Source organism: Suricata suricatta, chromosome 12 (genome assembly GCF_006229205.1).
Source record: "Suricata suricatta isolate VVHF042 chromosome 12, meerkat_22Aug2017_6uvM2_HiC, whole genome shotgun sequence".
Taxonomy (NCBI): Eukaryota; Metazoa; Chordata; class Mammalia; order Carnivora; family Herpestidae; genus Suricata; species Suricata suricatta.
The window spans coordinates 77,889,204-77,910,134 of NC_043711.1; the positions used below are offsets into that span (position 1 = coordinate 77,889,204).

The 20,931-nt window shown below is 39.8% G+C and overlaps 1 protein-coding gene across 2 annotated transcripts in view; it reads right to left on the reverse strand.

Moving 5' to 3' along the window:
• The window catches only part of PTPRA (protein tyrosine phosphatase receptor type A), a 164,653-nt gene that overhangs the window by 69,785 nt on the left and 73,937 nt on the right, over window positions 1-20,931 (reverse strand). For both annotated transcript variants that reach the window (XM_029916697.1, XM_029916696.1), the window contains exon 3: window positions 450-528. In XM_029916697.1, the coding sequence (XP_029772557.1) occupies window positions 450-528 (79 nt within the window). The remainder of the gene's footprint in view (window positions 1-449; window positions 529-20,931) is intronic.

A 20,931-nucleotide genomic window follows, 5' to 3' on the forward strand; every position in this document is an offset into this window, starting at 1 on the left:
AATTTTCTTTTACTGTTTTTATTTATTTGAGAGAGAGAGAGAGAGAGAGAGAGAGAGAGAGAGAGCATGAGCAGGGGAGGCTCAGAGAGAGAGGGAGACACAGAATCCAAGGCAGGCTTCAGGCTCTGAGCTGTCAGCACAGAGCCTGACACGGGGCTCAAACCCACGAACTGTGAGATAATGACCTGAGCCGAAGCTGGATGCTTAACCGACTGAGCCACCCAGGTGCCCCAAAATTCATAAAAAAAATAAAGTAGTGTACTGTATATAGAGCAATGTTGAGCATTCACTATGACTCAGAGATTTCTAAAGATACTTATACCATCATTTTTAAGTAAAGCTTAAATATTTTTTCTTTCTTTAATACCACCTAGGTCACCAACTTTAGGTCATTAAATGTGACAGCAAAATTCTATCCTGAATACCAGCCTTATTAAATGACAATTTACCTGTGGTTGCATTGTTGGCACCTACACGTATCAGACTACTGCCAAGCAGAACAAGAATGAACCAGGAATCCATGCTGGCCTAGAAAACAGATAGCCATGTTAGATAAGGTCCTATATTATCATTAACTATGTCCAAAATATTAACCAAAGGAGTATTTTGGGTAAAATCTTCCTAGCAATAAAATGTACACATAGGACCATGATCTTTTGGGAGTCAGATATACACATTTCCCCCCAAATCCAACTACTTACTTGAACCTTTATATCAATACAAATACTTAATAAGAACCTACTTTTTAAAGTGTGATTCTCAGCCTTGACTGCACTTTAGAATCACCCAAAGAACTGTAAAAAACTCCCATGCCAGACTGCATCTCCAGGGGTAAGGACCAGGCAGCAGTCCTGTGAACCCCCCCCCTTGGGTTTGTCATGTGCATGGTTAGCACATTCAGCATGAGAAGTACGGAGACAGTAGGGTGACTGTATGAATGTAATGCCCTTTGAAACAGACCTTATACAGCTGTTTCCAGCCTTTGTTTCATTTCAAACCACATCAGAGGGCCGGGGAACATTCCTACTGGTAATAGTGGCTCACTTGTCCATTCAGATCTTGGTGCCCTGCAGTGAACTAGGTACTAGGGAAAGAGCTAGGGAGCAATACACTCATATATCCCATCTTCAGGAGTCTCACAGCCTGGTGGTAACTAAATATGGTAGTGATTCTCAAGGGAAGCAGGACGTGCCTCTCCATGGGGTACATGAGAACCTCTGAGAAAGGGTGGGGAGATGCAGATGGTTCATCCACATCTCAGGGGTTTGCCTCTGGTACCAGCAACATGCCTAGTAGGAAGATGGGTTTAGTAGGTGGCCTTCCCAAGGTGTAGCCATACAAGATTTGACACTTCCCCACTCTTCCCACCTGACCATAATCTAAAATTGGAAAAGCATACAATTTCCTCCCAAAGGGTTAGAAAACAAATTGGAAGGCTGATTACTGTATATGTATACATGTCTGTTCTTGATAGAAAATGGTTTGGGGAGAAAAATATCTATTTGGGGGGACGTTAGACAGTCACCTCATTCCACATACCAAAAATAAAATCCAGATGGGTAGAATAATTAAATGCTTACAAACACATTTTATTATTTTACTTTATTTTATTTTTGAGAGAGAGGGCACAAGTGAGAGGCAGAGGTGGGGGGGGGACAGAGAGAGAAGGAGAATATCCTATGAGGGGCAAAGAGAGAAGGGGAGGGAGGGAGAGAGAAGTGGGGCTCACTCAACGGCGGGGCTCGAGCTCACCCAATGCGGGACTTGAACTCATAAACCATGAGGTGTGACTTGAGTAGAAATTAGATGCTTACTGACTGAGCCACCCAGGTGCCCTAAAACACATTTTAAAAGGAAATATATGGGGGCGCCTGGGTGGCTCAGTTGGTTAAGCATCTAACTTCGGCTCAGGTCATGATCTCATGGTTCATGGATTCGAGCCCCACGTTGGGCTCTGTGCTGACCACTCGGAGCGTGAAGCCTGCTTTGGATTCTGTGTCTCATTCTCTCTCTGCCCCTCTCCCACTTGTGCTCTGCTTCTGTCTCTGAAAAATAAGTAACTGTAAAAAAATTTTTTAAAGGAAAAAATGAATATGTAAGCTCAGAATGAAGGACTTTCTAATATAAGAAATCACAAAAGTAAAAATGGCATATCTGATGATAGAAAAAGTAAAAAAATCAATCAAATAATGTTCATGAATAGGGAGACTCGATATTGTTAAGATATCAGTTCTTTCCAACTTGGTCTACAGACTCAATGCAATCTCAATCAAAATCCTCGCAAGTTATTTTGTGGATTTTGACAAACTAATTCAAAGATTGTACAGAGAGGCAAAAGACTGAGAAAAGCTAACTCAATGGAGAAGAGGAACAAACCTGGAGGACTAACACTACCAGACTTCACTTACCAGAAAGCAATAGTAATCAAGACAGTGTGGTACTGGTGAGGGAATAGAAAAATAGAACAACATAACACACAGAAGAGAGGACCCAAATACAGACCCATATAAATACAGTCAACTGACCTCTGACAAAGGAGCAATGGCAATACAATGGAGCAAGCATAGTCTTTTCAATAAATGATGTTAGGACAATTGGGCATACATACACAAGAAAAAAAATCTGGACAGAGACCTTATACTTTCACAAAAACCTATTCTCACAGACCTAAATGTAAACACGACACTATAAAACTCTTAGAAGATAACATAGGAGAAAATCAAATGAGCTTGGGTATGGTGGTGACTTTTAGATGTAACACTAAAGGAACCATCCATGAAACAAATAATCAATAAGCTGGACTTCATTCAAATTAAAAGCTTCTGCTCCACGAAAGCTTTCTTTTTTCAAGAGAAAAAGAAGACAAGCCACAGGCCAGGAGAAAATATTTGCAAAAGGCATATCTGATAAGGGACTGTTCTCCAAAATTTATAAGAACTTTTTTTAATTAAAAAAAATGTTTTATTTATTTTTGATACAGAGACGACAGAGAATGAGGGGGAGGGGCAGAGAGAGAAGGAGACAGAACTGGAAGCAGGCTCCAGGCTCTGAGCTAGCTGTCAGCACAGAGCCTGACGCGGGGCTCAAACCCATGAACGTGAGATCTGACCTGAGCCAAAGTTGGAGGCTTAACCGACTGAAATACCCAGACGCCCCACAAGAACTCTTAAAAATGAACAATTAAGGGGCGCCTGGGTGCCTCAGTCGGTTAAGCCTCCAGCTTCCGCTCAGGTCATATCTCACAGTTCATGAGTTTGAGCCCCATGTTCGGCTCTGTGCTGACAGCTCAGATCCTGGAGCCTGCTCAGATTCTATGTCTCCCTCTCTGCCCCTCCCCCACTTTCTCTCTGCTCTGTCTCTCAAAATAAAATAAAGACATTAAACACACACACACACACACACAAAGAATAATTAAGAACACAAACCAATTAAAACATGGGCCAAAGGCCTCATCAGACACCTCAATGTAGATGATACAGAGACTGCAAATAAGCATATGAAAAAAATATTCAACAACATATGTCATTAAGGAATTGCAAATAAAACTACAAGACACTACATCTATCAGAATGGCCAAAATCCAAATACTGACAACACCAAATTCTGGTGAGCATTGGGAGCAACAGGAACTCTCATCCTTTGCTGGTGGAAATGCAAAGTGGTACAGCCACTCTGGAAGACAGCTTAGCAGTTTGTTACAAAAGTAAATCTTCTCTATATGATGCAGCAATCATGCTCCTTATTACTTACCCAAGCAAGTCGAAAACTATGACCACACAAAAATCTGCACACAGATGTTTACAGCAGCTTTCCTTTCTTTTAAATTTTTAAGGTTTATTTTTGAGAGAGCGAGAGAGAGAGACAGAGACAGAGTGTGAGTGTGGGAGGGGCAAAGAGAGGGAGACAAAATCCAAAGCAGGCTCCAGGCTCTGGAGATCATGACCTGAGCCGAATGTGGACGCTCAACTGACTGAGCCGCCCAGGTGTCCCTGCTGCTTTATTCTTAATTGACAAAACGGAAGCAACCAAGATGCCCCTCAGCAGGTGAATGGATAAATAAACTGTTCTCCATCTAGACAATGAATATTATGTAACACTAAAAGGTCATGAGCTAATAAACCACAGAGGCATGAAGGAACCTTTAGATGCATATTAGTGGGTGAAAGAAAGCTATTTGGAAAGGCTACGTATTATATGATTCCAACTATATGACATATTTCTTAAAAAGGCAAGCCTCTGGAGACAGTAAAAAGATTAGTGGCAGTGGAGCTAGGAAGGTGGGAGGGAATGAATAGGCAGAGTACAGAGGATTTCAAGGGCAGTAAAACTATTCTATATGATAATACAATAGTAAATAGGTGTCGTTATATATTTGTCCAAACGCACAGAATGCACAACACGAAGTGAATCCTAAAGTAAACAAGACTTTGGATGATAACGATGTGTCAGTGCAGATTTATCTGCTGCACTAAACATACCACTGTGGTGCATGAGGACGAGTGTGGGAGGCTGTGCATGCAGGGGGCACTCTAATTTCTGCTCAATTTTACCATGAACACAAAACTACTCTAAAAATAAGATCTATTTTTTAAAGGAAATAAGTTAGGAAAATTGCCACAAACAAAACAAAGGGTTAAAATAAGAAGTCATATCAATATGGAAAACACGAAGACCTCAATATAAAAAAACCTAAAGATCCTAACAGGTAATTTACAGAAGAGAAAAACAGCTAAGAAAATACATGAAAAAGTGTTGATCGCCCCCATTAAACAAAGGAATATAATAACAAGATAATATTTTTCCTTCCAAATCAGAAATGATCAATTTATGAAGTATTTAATGCCAGCAAGACTCTCATGAAAAGGAATCAGATACTGGTGGGAATGGCTATTAGCCTATGATAGCAAATCCTTTCCCAGAAAGATTATACAAGGATCTTAAACGTGTCCATATTGTTTTGTGACCCATTTCCAAGGCTCTATTCTGAAGTAAATGTAAATTATCTGAAACTCAGATGAAAATGATACAGAGATATCTATTAAATGGAAAAGTAGAAACAATCCAAATACCCAACAGCAGGGGAAAATGGGAAAAAGTTGAAATAAGTACTACGTTGCTATTCAAAATGATATACTGTTACAACTCAAAGAATTTAAGAAAATGGAACAAGACCTTCAGTTTTAAGCCTAAAAAAACATATCAAAACTGAATATATCATATGATCTTAACTAAATTCATGTATGCGTATGAATGTATATGCATGAAAGTAAAACTAGAAGGGAGAATCTATAAACATTTAGAATAGCACTTTATGATTTTTACTTTCTTCTTTGTATTTATATTCTTCTTAGTATTTATTTTCTAAATTAAAAAAAAAATAGAACATAGGGGCGCCTGAGTGGCTGACTCGGTTGAGTGTCCAACTTCGGATCAGGTCATGATCTGTTAGTGGTTCAAGCCCCATATTGAGCTCTGTGCTGACATCACTGAGTCTGAAGTCTGCTTCAGATTCTGTGTCTCTCTCTCTCTCTCTGCCCCTCCCTCACAGTCTGTCTCTCTCTCAAAAATAAATAAAACATTTTTAAAAAATGTTTAAATAGAGCACAGTATTTTGATAAATAAAAATAATCAATCAAGGGGCGCTTGGTGGCTCTGTCAGTTGAGTGTCCAACTTCGGCTCAGGTCATGATTTTGAGGTTTGTGAATTTGAGCCCCACATCAGGTTCACTGCTATCAGCATAGAGCCTGCTACAGATCCTGCCCCCTCTCTCTCTCTGCCTCCACTTGGAAGCACGTGCGCACACACTCTCTAAAATAAACAAACATTAAAAAAAAAACCAATCAAATTAACTTAAAAAGAAAACAGATTTCACTAAAGAGCATGAATATATGAATCAAAAAGAAGGAAATTGCAGAAGACAGCACTTCATGTGACAAGCTGCAAGGGAAAAGAACAAGTGTACGGTGAGTGGCAAGTTGGACAGGATCTGTGCAAGTAAACTAGGGCATGAGTGGTATGTCAATGTAAAAAGATGCAGGTCAGTAACAAGGTGTAGCTATAGACCACAACCAGGAAAACCACAGTCAAGGCCTCATTCTTCCCAGAGGATATAATATCAAGTCTCTCAAGCAAATTCCTGTGACTTCCTGCCTCCCAGACTAAACTGCATGCATACTTGTGCTTCCTTCCTTTCTCTTGCAGTCTCCAAATCGATTCCAAGTATCCCAGAGCTGCATGTCACCAAGGAGAGTTGAGGTTCCCTCACTCCTCAAGTAGCTCATATGCAAACCATTCTTTCTGGAACCTGCTCTAATGGTCCCTGTTCTTGAGGCTTTTTTGCCTAATGATTTGCTGGCACTCCCTTATCACTGAAAAGATGGCAATGTGGCTCACAGTTTTCTTCCCATCCCCCAGTCCTGATATTCTCCTGGAAGATGGCTCAACATCCTCACAGATGACAGCCACCACAATTCATATCCAGGCCAGCCTATGAATTACTGGACTTCCTCAACTCCAAGAACCTTACATCTCTACTCCACTTGGGCCAGCCATGACAATAGTTCTGTCATCACCAGGAAAGACTCAGACTGAGCCTTACCTTCCCACTCTCCAACCACACTTTCTATTCCTTACAGTTCCTTCTCTTTTATATCTGTACCTGTTCTCTGACCTCGCCCAGGCTTCTGGTCCTTTGGACCCCTCTCTAATTTTCTATCTAGTATCTCTGTGCTGTCGATTTCCTTCTCTGCCCAAGAAAACTTGGTGTCAATTCCATGACTCCCTTGCTAACATCCTAAATTCCTTTGCTACCCTGTTCTATTCTACCTATATGGGGAAAAATAGAAACAGTCCAATCCTAAACTAATCCAACCACCAGCCCTACACTCAGGATTGCCAAATGCTGCTTAAGAAAATCAAACAACCCATAAGGCTGATACCACTTCTGTCTCAATAGAACTCAAAAGAATTTCTGCAATGTTTCTGTATTTCCTTCCTCAGCTCCCTCCAATTCTCCATAGCAGTGATTTCAAAGAACCTCCTCTCCTCTTCTCTCCAACCACCTCCTCCCAAACTCTTGGCTGTTGGCCTTGCCTTCACGTCAGAGAAAATAGAAGCCATTGGGCTGCAAGACACCCTTAACTCCCAGTCAACGCATTTACAAATTTCCTCCTTCTCTACAATTCCTCCCCAAGAATCTCGATTCATTAGGAATCCTGTCCTGTAGATCCCCTACCACTATCTCCTAGCTTTAACTTACAACAGCATTTAAACATAAGAATTTCTAAAGGAAAAGAACTCTTTTGACTCTACATCAATCCTTCAGCTAGCATTCTCTCTACTTTGCAGCCAAATTTCTAGAAAGAGTTGTCTCCATGGCAATCTGGCTTCTTTTTCTACCATTCCACTAGAACAACTAACTACTTCTATATTTTTAAAGAATGAGCTCTTCAAAAATATTCATAACTAGGGGCGCCTGGGTGGCTCAGTCGGTTAAGCGGCCGACTTCAGCTCAGGTCATGATCTCACAGTTTGTGGGTTCAAGCCCCGCACCAGGCTCTGTGCTGACAGCTCAGAGCCTGGAGCCTGCTTCAGATTCTGTGTCTCCTTCTCTCTCTGCCCCTCCCCTGCTCACACTCTGTGTTTCAAAAATAAACATTTAAAAAAATTTAAAAAAATATTCCCAACTCATTCACGAAGGTCTTATTTACCTAATATATAAAGGACTCCTACAGATTAATAAGATGGGAACCACCAATCCAAAAAAAAAAAGGTGGGGGGGGAAGAACTGACAATTCACAGAAAAGCAAACAGTTCTCTTATATACATAAAAAAAATGCTTAAACTCAACTCACGATTAGAGAAAGCCAAATTAAGGCTATACTATGATATCAGTTTTTACTTATCAGATAGACAAATATAAAAAATTTTAACAAGGCACTGGGGCAAGGATTTGAGCAAACAAGCACTTTCATATGATCTGTAAATATTTAGCAGAATTACAAAAGCACAATTCCTTTGACATACCTCCAACTGAGAATTTTACAGATATACCCATACTTTTAAAGTGCCCTATGTACAAGGTTATTCAATGCAGCACTGTTTGCAACAGAAAAATATTGGAAATAACCATTCATAAAATGGATTACTATGAAGCCTATTGACCAGAATAAGGAGGCTCTCTGGAGATCATTTTATTTCAGTATACAGGACACTTTTTGGTTCCGAACTATCTTAAAAATAAACTCTGTGGGGCACCTGAGTGGCTCAGTCGGTTGAGCGTCCGACTTCGGCTTAGGTCATGATCTCATAGTTAGTGGGTTCGAGTCCTGCGTAGGGCTCTGTGCTGAATGCTTGCTCAGAGCCTGGAGCCTGCTTCAGATTCTGTGTCTCCTTCTCTCTCTGACCCTCCCCGCTCATGCTCTTACTCTATCTCTCAAAAAAAAATTTTTTTTTTAATTTTAAAAAAACCTGCAAAAAAAAAAACTTTGCAAAAATTAAGTTAAAATTCATGGGGCAGAGGAACAACCATTGGTATTTCTCTCTCCTTCCCCTGCCCGCCCCTTCGCCCCCCCTCCCACACCCATACACTCAAAACCTCTTTATTGTTAAATCCCCCAACCTCCCTCTGTCATATCTGATTTACTGACATCTCATACACTCTCAAATTTATCTCTTCCCCACACCTCTCTCTGAATTGGTTTTAAAAGCTGCTTCTATGATGAAGTTCTAGCCTTAGATGAATACAGATACAGATGAATGGTTATGAATACAGATGAATGGTTAAACAGTTTGAATCCAAAGGAAAAACGTACTATGAAATGTCAGACGGAAACCAGAACTGCCAGCTGTAGTCTGCACAATGCCAGGAACCTGATGCACACATTCTAATAGTAGGAATGGTTTTGCCTTTCCCAGAACGATTTTTAGATGAGCTACTATTTGTGATACTTTAATTTTATTTTTATTAGAAATCTTTTTTTTTTAATTTTTTATTTTTGAGAGACAGAGAGAGACAGCATGAGCAGGGGAGGGTCAGAGAGAGAGGGAGACACAGAATCCGAAGCAGGCTCCAGGCTCTGAGCTAGCTGTCAGCACAGAGCCCGACGCAGGGCTCGAACCCACAAACCATGAGATCATGAGCTGAGCTGAAGCCAAAAGCTGGACACTTAATTGACTGAGCCACCTATTTTTGTTTTTAAATATTTTGAAAGTGAGAGAGTGCACACGCGTGCATATGCAGGCACAGGGGGGGTGGGTCAGAGAGAGAGGTAGAGAATCCCAAGCAGGCTCCATGCTGTCATCACAGGGCCCAAAATGGGATTTTATCTGATAAACTGTGAGATCATGACCTGAGCCGAAATCAAGAGTCAGACACTTAATCGACGGAGTCACCCAGGTGCCCCATATTTTCATTTTATTTTAAAAATTAGTTCGTCTGACAGCTTCTTATAAAACTAAATATATACCTACTTTATGATCCAGTAATTCCATTCCTATATATTTACCCAAGAGAAATATAAAAATATGAGTACAAAAAGACTAGTACAAAAATATTCATAATAACAAAAAACTGAAAACAACCCAGGTAATCATCAATAAGAGGTTATATAAAGTGGTATGTTCTCACAAAGGAATATTACTCAGCAATGAAAGGAAAGAATTACTGATACAACATGAATGAATCTAAAAACCATCATAATGAAAAAAGCCATGCACAAAAGAGTACATAACATATGATTCCATACATATGAAGTTCTAGAATAAGCAAAACTAATCTATGAGGCGGGGCACCTGGCTGGCTCAGTCAGTAAAGCATGTGACTCTTGATTTTGGTGTCGTGAGTTTGAGCCCCACATTAGGCAGAGAGATGACTAAAAAATAATAATTAAATCCAAGTTAGTTAATGTATAGTTCAATAATAGTTTCAGGGGTAGAATTTAGTGATTCACCACTTACATATAACACCCAGTGCTCATCCTAGCAAGTGTCCTCCTTAATGCCCCTCACCCATTTAGCCCATCCTCCAACCCAACACCCCTCCAGCAATCCTCATTTTGTTCTCTGTATGTAAGAGTCTCTAATGGTTTGCCTCGCTTTCTGTTTTTATCTTATTTTTTCCTTCCCTTTCCCTATGTTTATCTGTTGAGTTTCTTAAATTCCACAAATGAGTAAAATCATACAATACTTCTCTTTCTCTGACAGACTTTTTTTGCTTAGTATGATACTCTGTATTTTGACAGGGAAATGTATTTTGCATTTGCACATAACTTTCACCCCTGAAGACAATTCCACCTATAAACGAATATCATAAATGATATGGATGCTTAAGTATTTGGGAAGAAGTATCTTAATATAAGCAATTCACTTTGAAATACATTAAAAATAATATGAATGATGAATGAATATGAATGAACAGAGGAATGGCAGATAGATGAACAGATATTTGATAAAATAAGTATAATAAAATGTTAATTGAAGAGGCTATGGGGTGGGAGTGGGTATAAAATTCCCTCAATTTTTCTCTATATTTGAACATTTTTATAATAAAAGGCTGAGAAAATAAACAGTTCAGGGAGAAATGGCATTTTATGGTATTGAATTTTATAATCCTGGGACACAGTATTCTCCCCACTTACTTTTTTTTTTTAACGTTTACTTATTTTGAGAGAGAGAGAGAAAGAGATAGAGGGTGTGTGGGGCAGGAGCAGAGAGAGAGAGAGACAGAGAGACAGAAACAACCTCAAGCAGATTCCACACTCAGCATGGAGCCCAGCATAGGGCTTGATGCCACGACCATGAGATAATGACTCTAGCTGAAATCAAGAGTCAGACGCTCAATCAATGAAGCCACGCTGGTGCCCCTCCATTTGCTGTTTTAAAAAATGTTCCTCAAATACAGTATTTACTGTATTTTTTGTCCTATTCATGTCTTCCTGCATTAATTCCTGATATTATACTGTCATTGTGAAAAGAATATTTTATTATCAGCTTTACTGAGGTATAGTTGATACATAAAATTATGAGATATTTAAAGTGTGTATCATGGGGATTTGATATACATACACACTGTGAAAAGATCCCTCCACCTAGCTAATTAACACATTCATCGTCTCACATATTTTGTGTGTGAGAATGTTTAAATCTTACTCTCTTAACAAATTTCAGTTATATAATACAGAGTTATCAACTATAGTCACCATGTTTTACATTAGATCCTCAGACCTTATTCATCTTCTAGCTGAAATAAATGGAATCTTTTAATTTTATTTATTAAAACACTGCTTTCGTTATATAGAAGGACACTCGTCTACCTCCCTCTCACTGCAATTAAAATTACTCTAAAAAAGGTAAATTATGCCCATTAAAAGAAATACAAACAGAAGGATATAAAGCAAAACATGAGTCTCATTCACCTCCTTTAGTCCATTTCTCAAACTAATCATTAATTACTTTATTCTATAGCCTTTAGAAATTTCCTATGCTATACCAGCATATAACTGCATATTTAAAAAAAAACTATAAATAGGATCATATTACACATACGATCTACAGCTTGCATTTCTACTTAAATAATCCTGGACATCTTCCACATTAATACACCTAGTTACTGGGGCACCTGGGTGGCTCAGTTGGTTTAGTGTCAGATTTCGACTTCAGCTCAGGTCACGATCTCATGGTTTGGTTTGTGGGTTCAAGCCCCACGTTGGGCTCTGTGCTGACAGCTCAGTACCTGGAGCCTGCTTCAGGTTCTGCGTCTCCCTCTCTCTCTGACTTTTCTCCTGCTCATGTTCACTTGCACGCTCTCTCTCTCAAAATTAAAAAAAATTTTTAAATTAAAAAAATATATCTAGTTACCTTTTGAATTGTTTATTTATTTATGAAAGATAGAGACAGCTGAATGGAGTGGGGGCAGAGACAGAGGGAGACACACAATCTGAAGGAGGCTCCAGGCTCTGAGCTGTTAGCAAAGAGCCCGATGTGGGACTCAAACTCACCAACCATGAGATCATGACCTGAGCCAAAGCTGGATCTTAACCAACTGAGGCACCCAGGTACCCCATCTAGTTACCTTTCTTTTCAGTGTCTGCACAGTGTTTCATCATGTCTGTATTTTACAATTATTTTAACTAGTCTTTCTGTTTGCTTTTGTTAGGGAAGAGTTAGCCTGAGTAAAGACAGAATTACATATTTCAGAAAATCCAAAATAATGGAAGAAACTCAAACTTAACCTTGTTCATTTTTCAAAAAGCACTTGTGAACCATAATCCTTTGGTTAACTGTGAGTTACAGAATAACTGAGCAAGGAGGCTTCAGGAGATGAGTCATCAACTCTGGGCAGTTCCCTAATTTATCAGACACAATGGCACACACATTGTGTTTTCTCTCCTACCACACCCAGAAAAAGGGCCAATATACAGTCCTTATTTCATTACAAAAGCATTTCTTAGTTAAAAAAAAATTGTTCCATGGTACATATATTAGAGTATTTAGGAAAGTTTAACATTCAAATAACAGAAGAAAACCAAGATGCCACTGACAATACTTAAAAGCCCCAGGATATATGACAAAGGAAGTTCTGGAAAATTATAACTATTGTTTTCCTGATATATGAGGGTCTAACAACATTTTCTAAACATTATTAAAATCTGAATTCAGCGTAGATCTGAGACATTCTATAGGGATGCATGTGGAGGCCGTGTACTCAGCGGTGGGGATAGTAGGCAGCGCCCACTGTGAAATCAATCCCTCACACTTGCCCTCCTGCCTCAAAGCCCCATCTGCACCGAGCACTTTGTATGCCTCCTCTCACTTAGTCCTCCCCAACCTTATGATGCTGACACTGGCGTTGCTGCAACTTACTGTGTTGGGTACCTTTGGAGTTTCAAGGGGTGTTCCCTTGAACTATAGAAATCTTGGATTTTAACTCTATAAGCAGGCAATTATAGATGCATATAGTGTTTCAGGGGTAAATTATTTGAAATATATAACCTGTACCATCACAGCCATACTGAATATCTGTTAGATAATGATTCCTTTGGTTTCAGGCCCAAATGAAACACTCCTTGCCCAAACATACACTCCCTGTCAGTGGACTCTGAGAGGTCCTGAGGGACACACCATCTTCATCTAAGAGGAAGAAGAAAGAAAACTGGGTGGTAATACTAAAGAGAACAGCCTCCTCCCCCGCCAAGCTAGTTGTGGACAAGTAACAGCCTCCTCCCCCGCCAAGCTAGTTGTGGACAAGTGATTAAACTCTAGCCAAGAAATTAAAAGCTACAGTGTATGATGAGATTTCTAGAAAGGTGGTTTTAAAAGGGAGGAAGGAGTTTTTTTTTCTCCTGTCCTCTCTCCTACAATGGGGAATTTAGATGTGATGATTAGAGCCCCAGCAGCCATTATGGACCCTGGAGTGACATAAGGATAGCAGAATAGAGAACTAGAAAGAAACTGAGTTCTCTGATAACACTCATCAACTGCCATACCAGTCCTGCTTACTTTCAGGTGAATGAAATCTATTTTATTTTCTGATATATACAACCAACCCCAATCCAACTCTTCAATATTATGACTTGTGATAACCTAGGATGGGAATGATGAAGGTGCTCTGGAATGTATTTTTCCCAGCCCTTTTGCTAGTAAAATGCTGCATCCATTTGCTAAAGAAAAAAATGTTTTAAGGAATCAATATTATGAAACTCCCACTAGCAAAGGAGAGCTCAGCCAATCTGCACATTGTCCAGAGTGTAGACTTTGGCTGTGATAGCTTCCATTAAGAATATATCTATTCAAAGTTAAGTGCTCAATATTCAATACATTAGCACTGATAAAATATGATCAGGTCCAAATTATCTCCATATTTGGCATTTTTGTCTCAGTTAAATCTCACAGCAACTCTACAAGTTATATACTCTTCTTCATTTTCATTTTGCAGATAAAGAAATTGAGAGATGATCACATAGCTGGTAAACTGTGGAAGCAGAATTCAAATCCAGGACTACCTAACTTCTCTTCACATATCTTATCACCATTTGATCCCTTAAATAAAGACTAATGAAAACAGATAAATCTTTCTAATATCAAGCAGAATTATTATTTCCATTTTATAGATTTATAAGCAAAGGGGCAGTGACTGATATAAATGTGTCAACATTAATTAATCACTGATTTTCAGATATTCAATACAGATGACTGTTCAAATACTAGTTTTGATTTTAAGTAAACTCATCTTTTTTTTTAACTTAATTTTAGGGGTGCCTGGGTGGCTCAGTCGGTTAAGTGTCTGGCTTCAGCTCAGGTCATGATCTCACAGTTTGTGGGTTCGAGCCCCACGTCGGGCTCTGTGCTGACAGCTAGCTCAGATCCTGGAGTCTGCTTCACATTCTTTATCTCCCTCTTTCTCTGACCCTCCCCTGCTCACGCTGTCTCTCTCTCTCAAAAATAAATAAAAAACATTAAAAAAACATTTATTTTTAAAATTTACATCCAAGTTAGTTAGCATATGATGCAATAATGATTTCAGGAGTAGATTCTTTAATGCCCATTTAGCCCATCCCCCGTCCCCAACTCTGTTTGTTCTCCATATTTAAAAGTCTCTCATGTTTTGTCCTCCTCCCTGTTTTTATATGTTTGCTTCCCCTCCCTTATGTTCATCTGTTTTGAACCTTAAAGTCTTCATAGGAAAACTCACCTCTTTCACAGAGACGAAGCTCTCTGCAAGAGAGAGATGTATTCAACTCTCAGCCTTACTGAAGATGTCTCCCAGGTGCAGGAGAAACAAAGAAGTGGCAGCTAGAAATGTTCAGGTTTTCTGATTTGAAAAAGGCACCTAGAAGGAGGTTTTATTCAGCTAACCATTCACTCAATGAACATTATATCATTTATTATTAAGAACAAAAACTACTTTTACAACTACAATCTGTGGTTGCTTACTAGGTACTTGGCACTAGTACTAGGCATTCTATATAGTTTAATCTATGTAATCCTCATATCCCCCTGATGAATTAGACAGGGTTTTTCCACTCCAGAGATGAAGATTCTAAAGACCACAGGTTAAGGAATTTCTTCAAGGCCACATACCTAACGAGTAGCTATTAGGACTCAAACTCAGGGCATTTGAAACTCCAAAGCTCATGTCCTTGCCTTCATACTTTACCTTATATTGGGAATATCAGAAAGATTAGGTATAAACATTGCCACCCAAATAGTTCCCCAGCGGTTGTGAGGCACAAATAAACTTTATTCAAACCCTGAATTATCACCTGCCATAAATATTGTTAGCTAATTAACATTAAGGTGAGGGGGGTGAAACTGCAGACAGAGAAGGAATTTTCAGGGAAGGTAATGCTTGAACTGAATTTGGGAGGATAGGGAGCAAATAGTGAGCCAAGAGAATGGCTAAAACAGTCTTTCAAGCGAGAGGACTTGGAGGCCTGAACAAGCCTATCTGGTTCTAGGAATTGCAAACAGCTGGGGAAGGGCATCAAGCAGGACCTCAATAAATATGCATTAAGTAAATATGAAAATGACAGACACAAAAGACTGGGGGCTGTGAGGATGTGTGGAGGTAACACAGGTGGGGAGGTGACAGGAAGCAGTGATCAGATCACGGAGGGGCTTACAGGCCACAATAAGAAGTTTTGATCTTGCATTGAACACACTCAAGAACCACCAAAGGCTTTAGCACAGGAGACTGACTGGAACAATTTGGTTTTAGAAACCAGGACAGCAGGATGGCGGATTAACTGGTGCTGTATGAGGTTAGGAGGGCCGCTCTGACTGAAGATTTCAGAAGTAATCTAGCCAACACACCAGGAGGACCTCGGGGCAGGGCAGGAATATCTAGGAAACTGATAAGAGAATTTACAGGGCGTGACACTGTGATTTATAAGAAATATATACAAATATACAGACTTGTCGAATCACAATATTGTACACTTGAAACTAATGTAACATTGTGTGTCAACTATACTTCAATTAAAAAAATACATATATTTGATCAAATGACCAAAATATATTTCTCAGATATATCTGATCTTCATTCACAGTCCCCTGTCACAGCTCCCCAAACCCTTCAAATGTCCTGAGAGATAGGAACAAGGGGAGCATCTTGTAATATTTGGTCTTTTGCTCTCAGTTCCCCCAAAATGTTCAGAGACATAAAGGTGAAATGTGTTTCATTATTTATAATAAACCTTTCCCACCTCAACTAGGTTTATATTAATGAAGGCGACTTTTGCAAAGCACCTAAGAATGGAGACTGGTTATCAGGGAAACCAACCATGAATAGAAGATTTGAACTTTCGGTCCCACCTGGATTTCCTGGGAAGAGGGGCTACAGGTTGAACTAATCACCAATGACCAATGAGTTAATCAATTGTCTATAAAGAACAAGAAAGAAGGGGGTTCAGAAAGCTTCCACACTAGGAAACTAGAACACTTCCATTTGCCACTGTGCCAACCCCCAAGTTCCACAAAGACAGAAGCTCCTTTGGGACCTCACCTATGTATCTCTTCATCTGGCTGTTGATTTGTATCCTTTAATATCTTTTGTAATAAATAAAATCTAGTGAGTAAACAGATTTTCCTGAGTTCTGTGAGCTGTATAGTAAAATAATCAAACCCAAGGAGATAGTCCTGGGAACCTTTGATTTGTAGCCAGCTGGCCAGAAGTACAGGTAACAACCTGGACTTGTGGCTGGCCTCCTCAGTTGGAGGGGGTTACAGGAACCATCAATTTGTAGACAGTCAGTCGTCTGAAGTAGAGGGAGGTCTTGGGGGGACTCAGCCCTCTATCTGTAGAATCTGATTCTATCTCCAAGTAGACAGAATGCCAGTCTAAGAATCGCTTGTTGGTGTGGCAAAGCCCGCACGCGCGCGCGCGCGCGCACACACACACACACACACACACACACACACGTTAGAACTTGGTCTAAGAATCGCTTGTTGGTGTGGCAAAGCCTACACACACACGCGTTGGAACTCGGTCTAAGAATCGCTTGTTGGTGTGGCAAAGCCCACACACACACACACACACACACACACACACACACACACGTTGGAACTGGGTCCAGGAAGCCTTTCACAGGGGTAGAACTGAAGACTTAACAATTAGAAGCCAGCGGTAAGGAAGGCCCAAGGATCCCACTTAGGTGAATCATAATGCTATAAGCAGGAGGGTGACCACTTTGGGGACATGGCAGACCATGGGGAAGGTGATAAAGCTTAGTTCTGAACGTGGACAATGTACATGCCACACCTACATGGGGCAGGGGTACGGGACATGAGGGGAGGAGAAGAGGCAGAATGGCAGGCAGGCAATGACAGAGCAGCTGCCGCGGAAGTCAGGCAACAGCCAAAGAAAGGAAGAGGACAGCTGTAAGAGTGACAAAAGCAGCAATGAGAGAGCCAGGCAAAGAGCCATCTGACAGGAGCAGGAGGCAGGAGGAGGTGGGTGTGGATGAGCAGAAAACTGATACATGCCAATAAAAGAGGGTGGGGTGGGAACAGCACACTGGATACTTGCCAGTGAGCTAAATCAGCTTGAAAAACTGCCGAAGGCTTCTGAAGCAATCCAGAAACACGAGGAATCAACTGTCATTACTACAGGTCTTCCCTGGAGAAAGGCAATGTGGTAGAGAGGTCCAAAATAAAAGGAAGAGGCACCTCCCTCCCACTAAAATTAGTAAAAGTCTGAAGCCCTGAAGAGATGCTCACGTCATCAATACATGACGTTCAGCACTATCAAAGCTATAAAACAGATGGTTAAATTCTACTGCCTTTAATTTATACCCAAGGCAAGATTCAGTTTGAGGCCTGAAGAGAAATAAGCCTGGTGGCAAGAAGGTCAATCAGATGACTTCAACAACCAAACAAGTAGTTTGGTATAAATTTATATTGCAGTTAAGACAAAGAATATGAGAAAATATGTGCTGTTTAAATACACCTCGGAATAGATTATTGGATATATGAAACCAAAGTGTAGTATAGGTTACATGTGTAAAACAAAAAAACAAAAACAAGCCAGAGGCAATTTTGAAAAAGAATCAAATGGGAGAAACCCATTTATCCAGTGTTAAGTTTTTTAAAAATGTTTTATTGGTTTGTGATACGAGAGAGACAGAACATGAGAGGGGAAGGGGCAGAGGGAGAGGGAGACACAGAACCGTTAGCAGGCTCCAGGCTCTGAGCTAGCTGTCAGCACAGAGCCTGATGCGGGGCTCAAACCCACGAACGTTGAGACCTGACCTGAGCCGAAGCGGAGGCTTAACCGACTGAGCCACCCAGGCATCCCTCCAATGTTAAGGCCTACTATACAGCTACCATAACTAAGACAGTGTGATATTAGCAAAGGGATAAACGTATGGACCTATGAAATAAAACAGAACTAGAAACAAATCCACACAAATATACTCAAATAATTTTTTGACGAGGGTGCAAAAGTGGAAGGACAGCTTTTTCAACAAATGGTGCTAGGAAAACTGGATACTGTATCCACATGCAAAAGAGTGAAGTTGGTTCCCTACCTTACACCACATGCAAAAATTAACTCAAAATGGATCAAAGACCTAAACATAAGGGCTAACACTGTAAAACTCTTAGAAGAAAACATAGGGAGGAAAACTTCATGGCACTGGATTTGGCAATGATTTTTTAAATATGATGCTAGAAATAAAGTTCAACAAGGTAAAAAAATAGGTAAGCTGGACTTCATCAAAATTAAAAATGTCTGTGTATCAAAGATCACTACTAACAGAATAAAAAGGAAACCAACAGATGGGAGAAAATGTGTGCAAATCACCTGATAAGGGATAGAAAATCAGAATATATAAAGAATTCCTACAACACAACAACAAAAGTCAATCTGATTATTAAAAAAATAAGCAAGGGCACCCGGGTGGGTCAGTTGGCTGAGTGTCTGACTCTTGATTTCGGCTCAGGTCATCATCTCACTGTGAGATCAAACCCCCACATTAGGCTCTGCGCTGACAGCACAGAGCCTGCTTGGCATTCTCCCTCTCTTTTTCTATCTGCCCCTAGCCCACTAGTGTGTGTGTGTGAATGCGTGGGCGTGTGCTCTCTCTCTCTCTCAAAATAAATAAATAAATAAACTTAAAAAAAAACTTCAAAAGAAAAAAGGGAGCAAAGGACTTGAATAGACACTTCTCCAGGGAAGACAGACAAATGGTCAACAAGCATATGAAAAATACTCAAATCAGTAATCATTATGGAAATGCAAATCAAAACTGAGACACTACTTCTTACTCATTAGAATGGCTATTGAGAGAGAGAGAGAAAGGAAGGAGGGAGGGAAGGGGGAAGAAAGAGAGGGGGCCAAGAGAGAGAGAAAGAGAAGGAAAGAAAGAAGGGAGGGAAAAATAACAAGTGTTGACAAGGATGTGGAGAAATTCAGACCCTGTGCACTGTCAATGGGAATGTAAAACGGTGCAGTCACTGTGAAAAACAGTAAGGTGATTACTCAAAAAAGTAAACACAATTACCATATGTTGGGCCAATTCCACTCCTGGGTATACAGCAAAAAGAACTGAAAGCAGGGACTCACACAGATATTTGTACACCAATGTTTATGACAGCATTATTCATAACACCAAAAGGTAGAAGTAAAATATCCAGCAAAGGAAGAATAAACAAGATATGGTATATACATACACTAGAGTATTATTCAGCTTTGAAAAGTAAGTTCTAACACATGCCACCACGTGGATGACCCTTGAAGACATCATAATAACTGAAACAAGCTAGTTGCAAAAAGACAAATATTGTATGATTTCATTTATATTAAGAACATAGTAATAGTCAAATTCATAGAGACAGAAAGTAGAACAGTGGTGACCAGGAGTTGTGGGGTGGTGAGGGGAGGATGTGAAGAGTTGTTCAACGAGTATAGAGTTTCAGTTTGGCAGGATGAAAAGTTTTAGAGATGGACAGTGATCATAGCTATCCAACAATGTGAAAAAACTTATTTATTATTATTTTTAATGTTTATTTTTGAGAGAGAAAGACAGAGAGACAGAGCAGGAACAGGGGAGAAAGAGAGAGAAAGGGGAAACACAGAATCTGAAGCAGGTTCCAGGCTCTGAGCCGTCAGCACAGAGCCTGATGCGGGGCTCGAACCCACGATCTGTAAGATCATGACCTGGGCCAAAGTCGGACACTTAACCAACTGAGCCACCCAGGTGCGCCTGAAGAAACTTAATGCCATACTATAGACTTTAGAATGGTTAAAATGGTAAATTTTATGTTATATAGACAGCAGTCAGAAAACAAGCATCCCAATAAAATAAGAGGAAAAAAATCTGAACATTTTCACCAAAGAAGATACATGTGAGGCAAACAAGCACATGAAAGATGCTACAAACCATTAATCATCATGGAAATACAGAGTAAAACACAAAATACCACACTAAAGGGTTAAAATTAAAAGATTTTTAATACCCAGTACTGTCAAAGATATGGAGAAATCACAACCCTCTCACAATGCTCATGGGAATGTAAAATGGTATAACCCCTTTGAAAAAAAATCACTTGTCAGTTTCTTAAAAAATTAAACATAAACCTACCCTACCATACAATCCAGCCATTTCACTCTTGGCTTTTTATCCAAGAGGAAAGTATGTCCATACAAACGCTTGTTGTACATTAATGTTTACAGAAGCTTTATTTGTAATAGCTGACTGGAAACAACCCAAAATTCCATCAATAGATCAATGGATAAATTTTCTTATGCCCATATAATACTCAGCAATGAAAACAAATGTTGATACACACAACATGAGTGAATCTCAAAGTATGCTAACAAACAAAAGAGAGCATTACTTGTTTTTTTTTTAATGTTTTATTTATTTTTGATACAGAAGAGACAGAGCATGAGAGGGGGAGGGGCAGAGAGAGAAGGAGACACAGAATCTGAA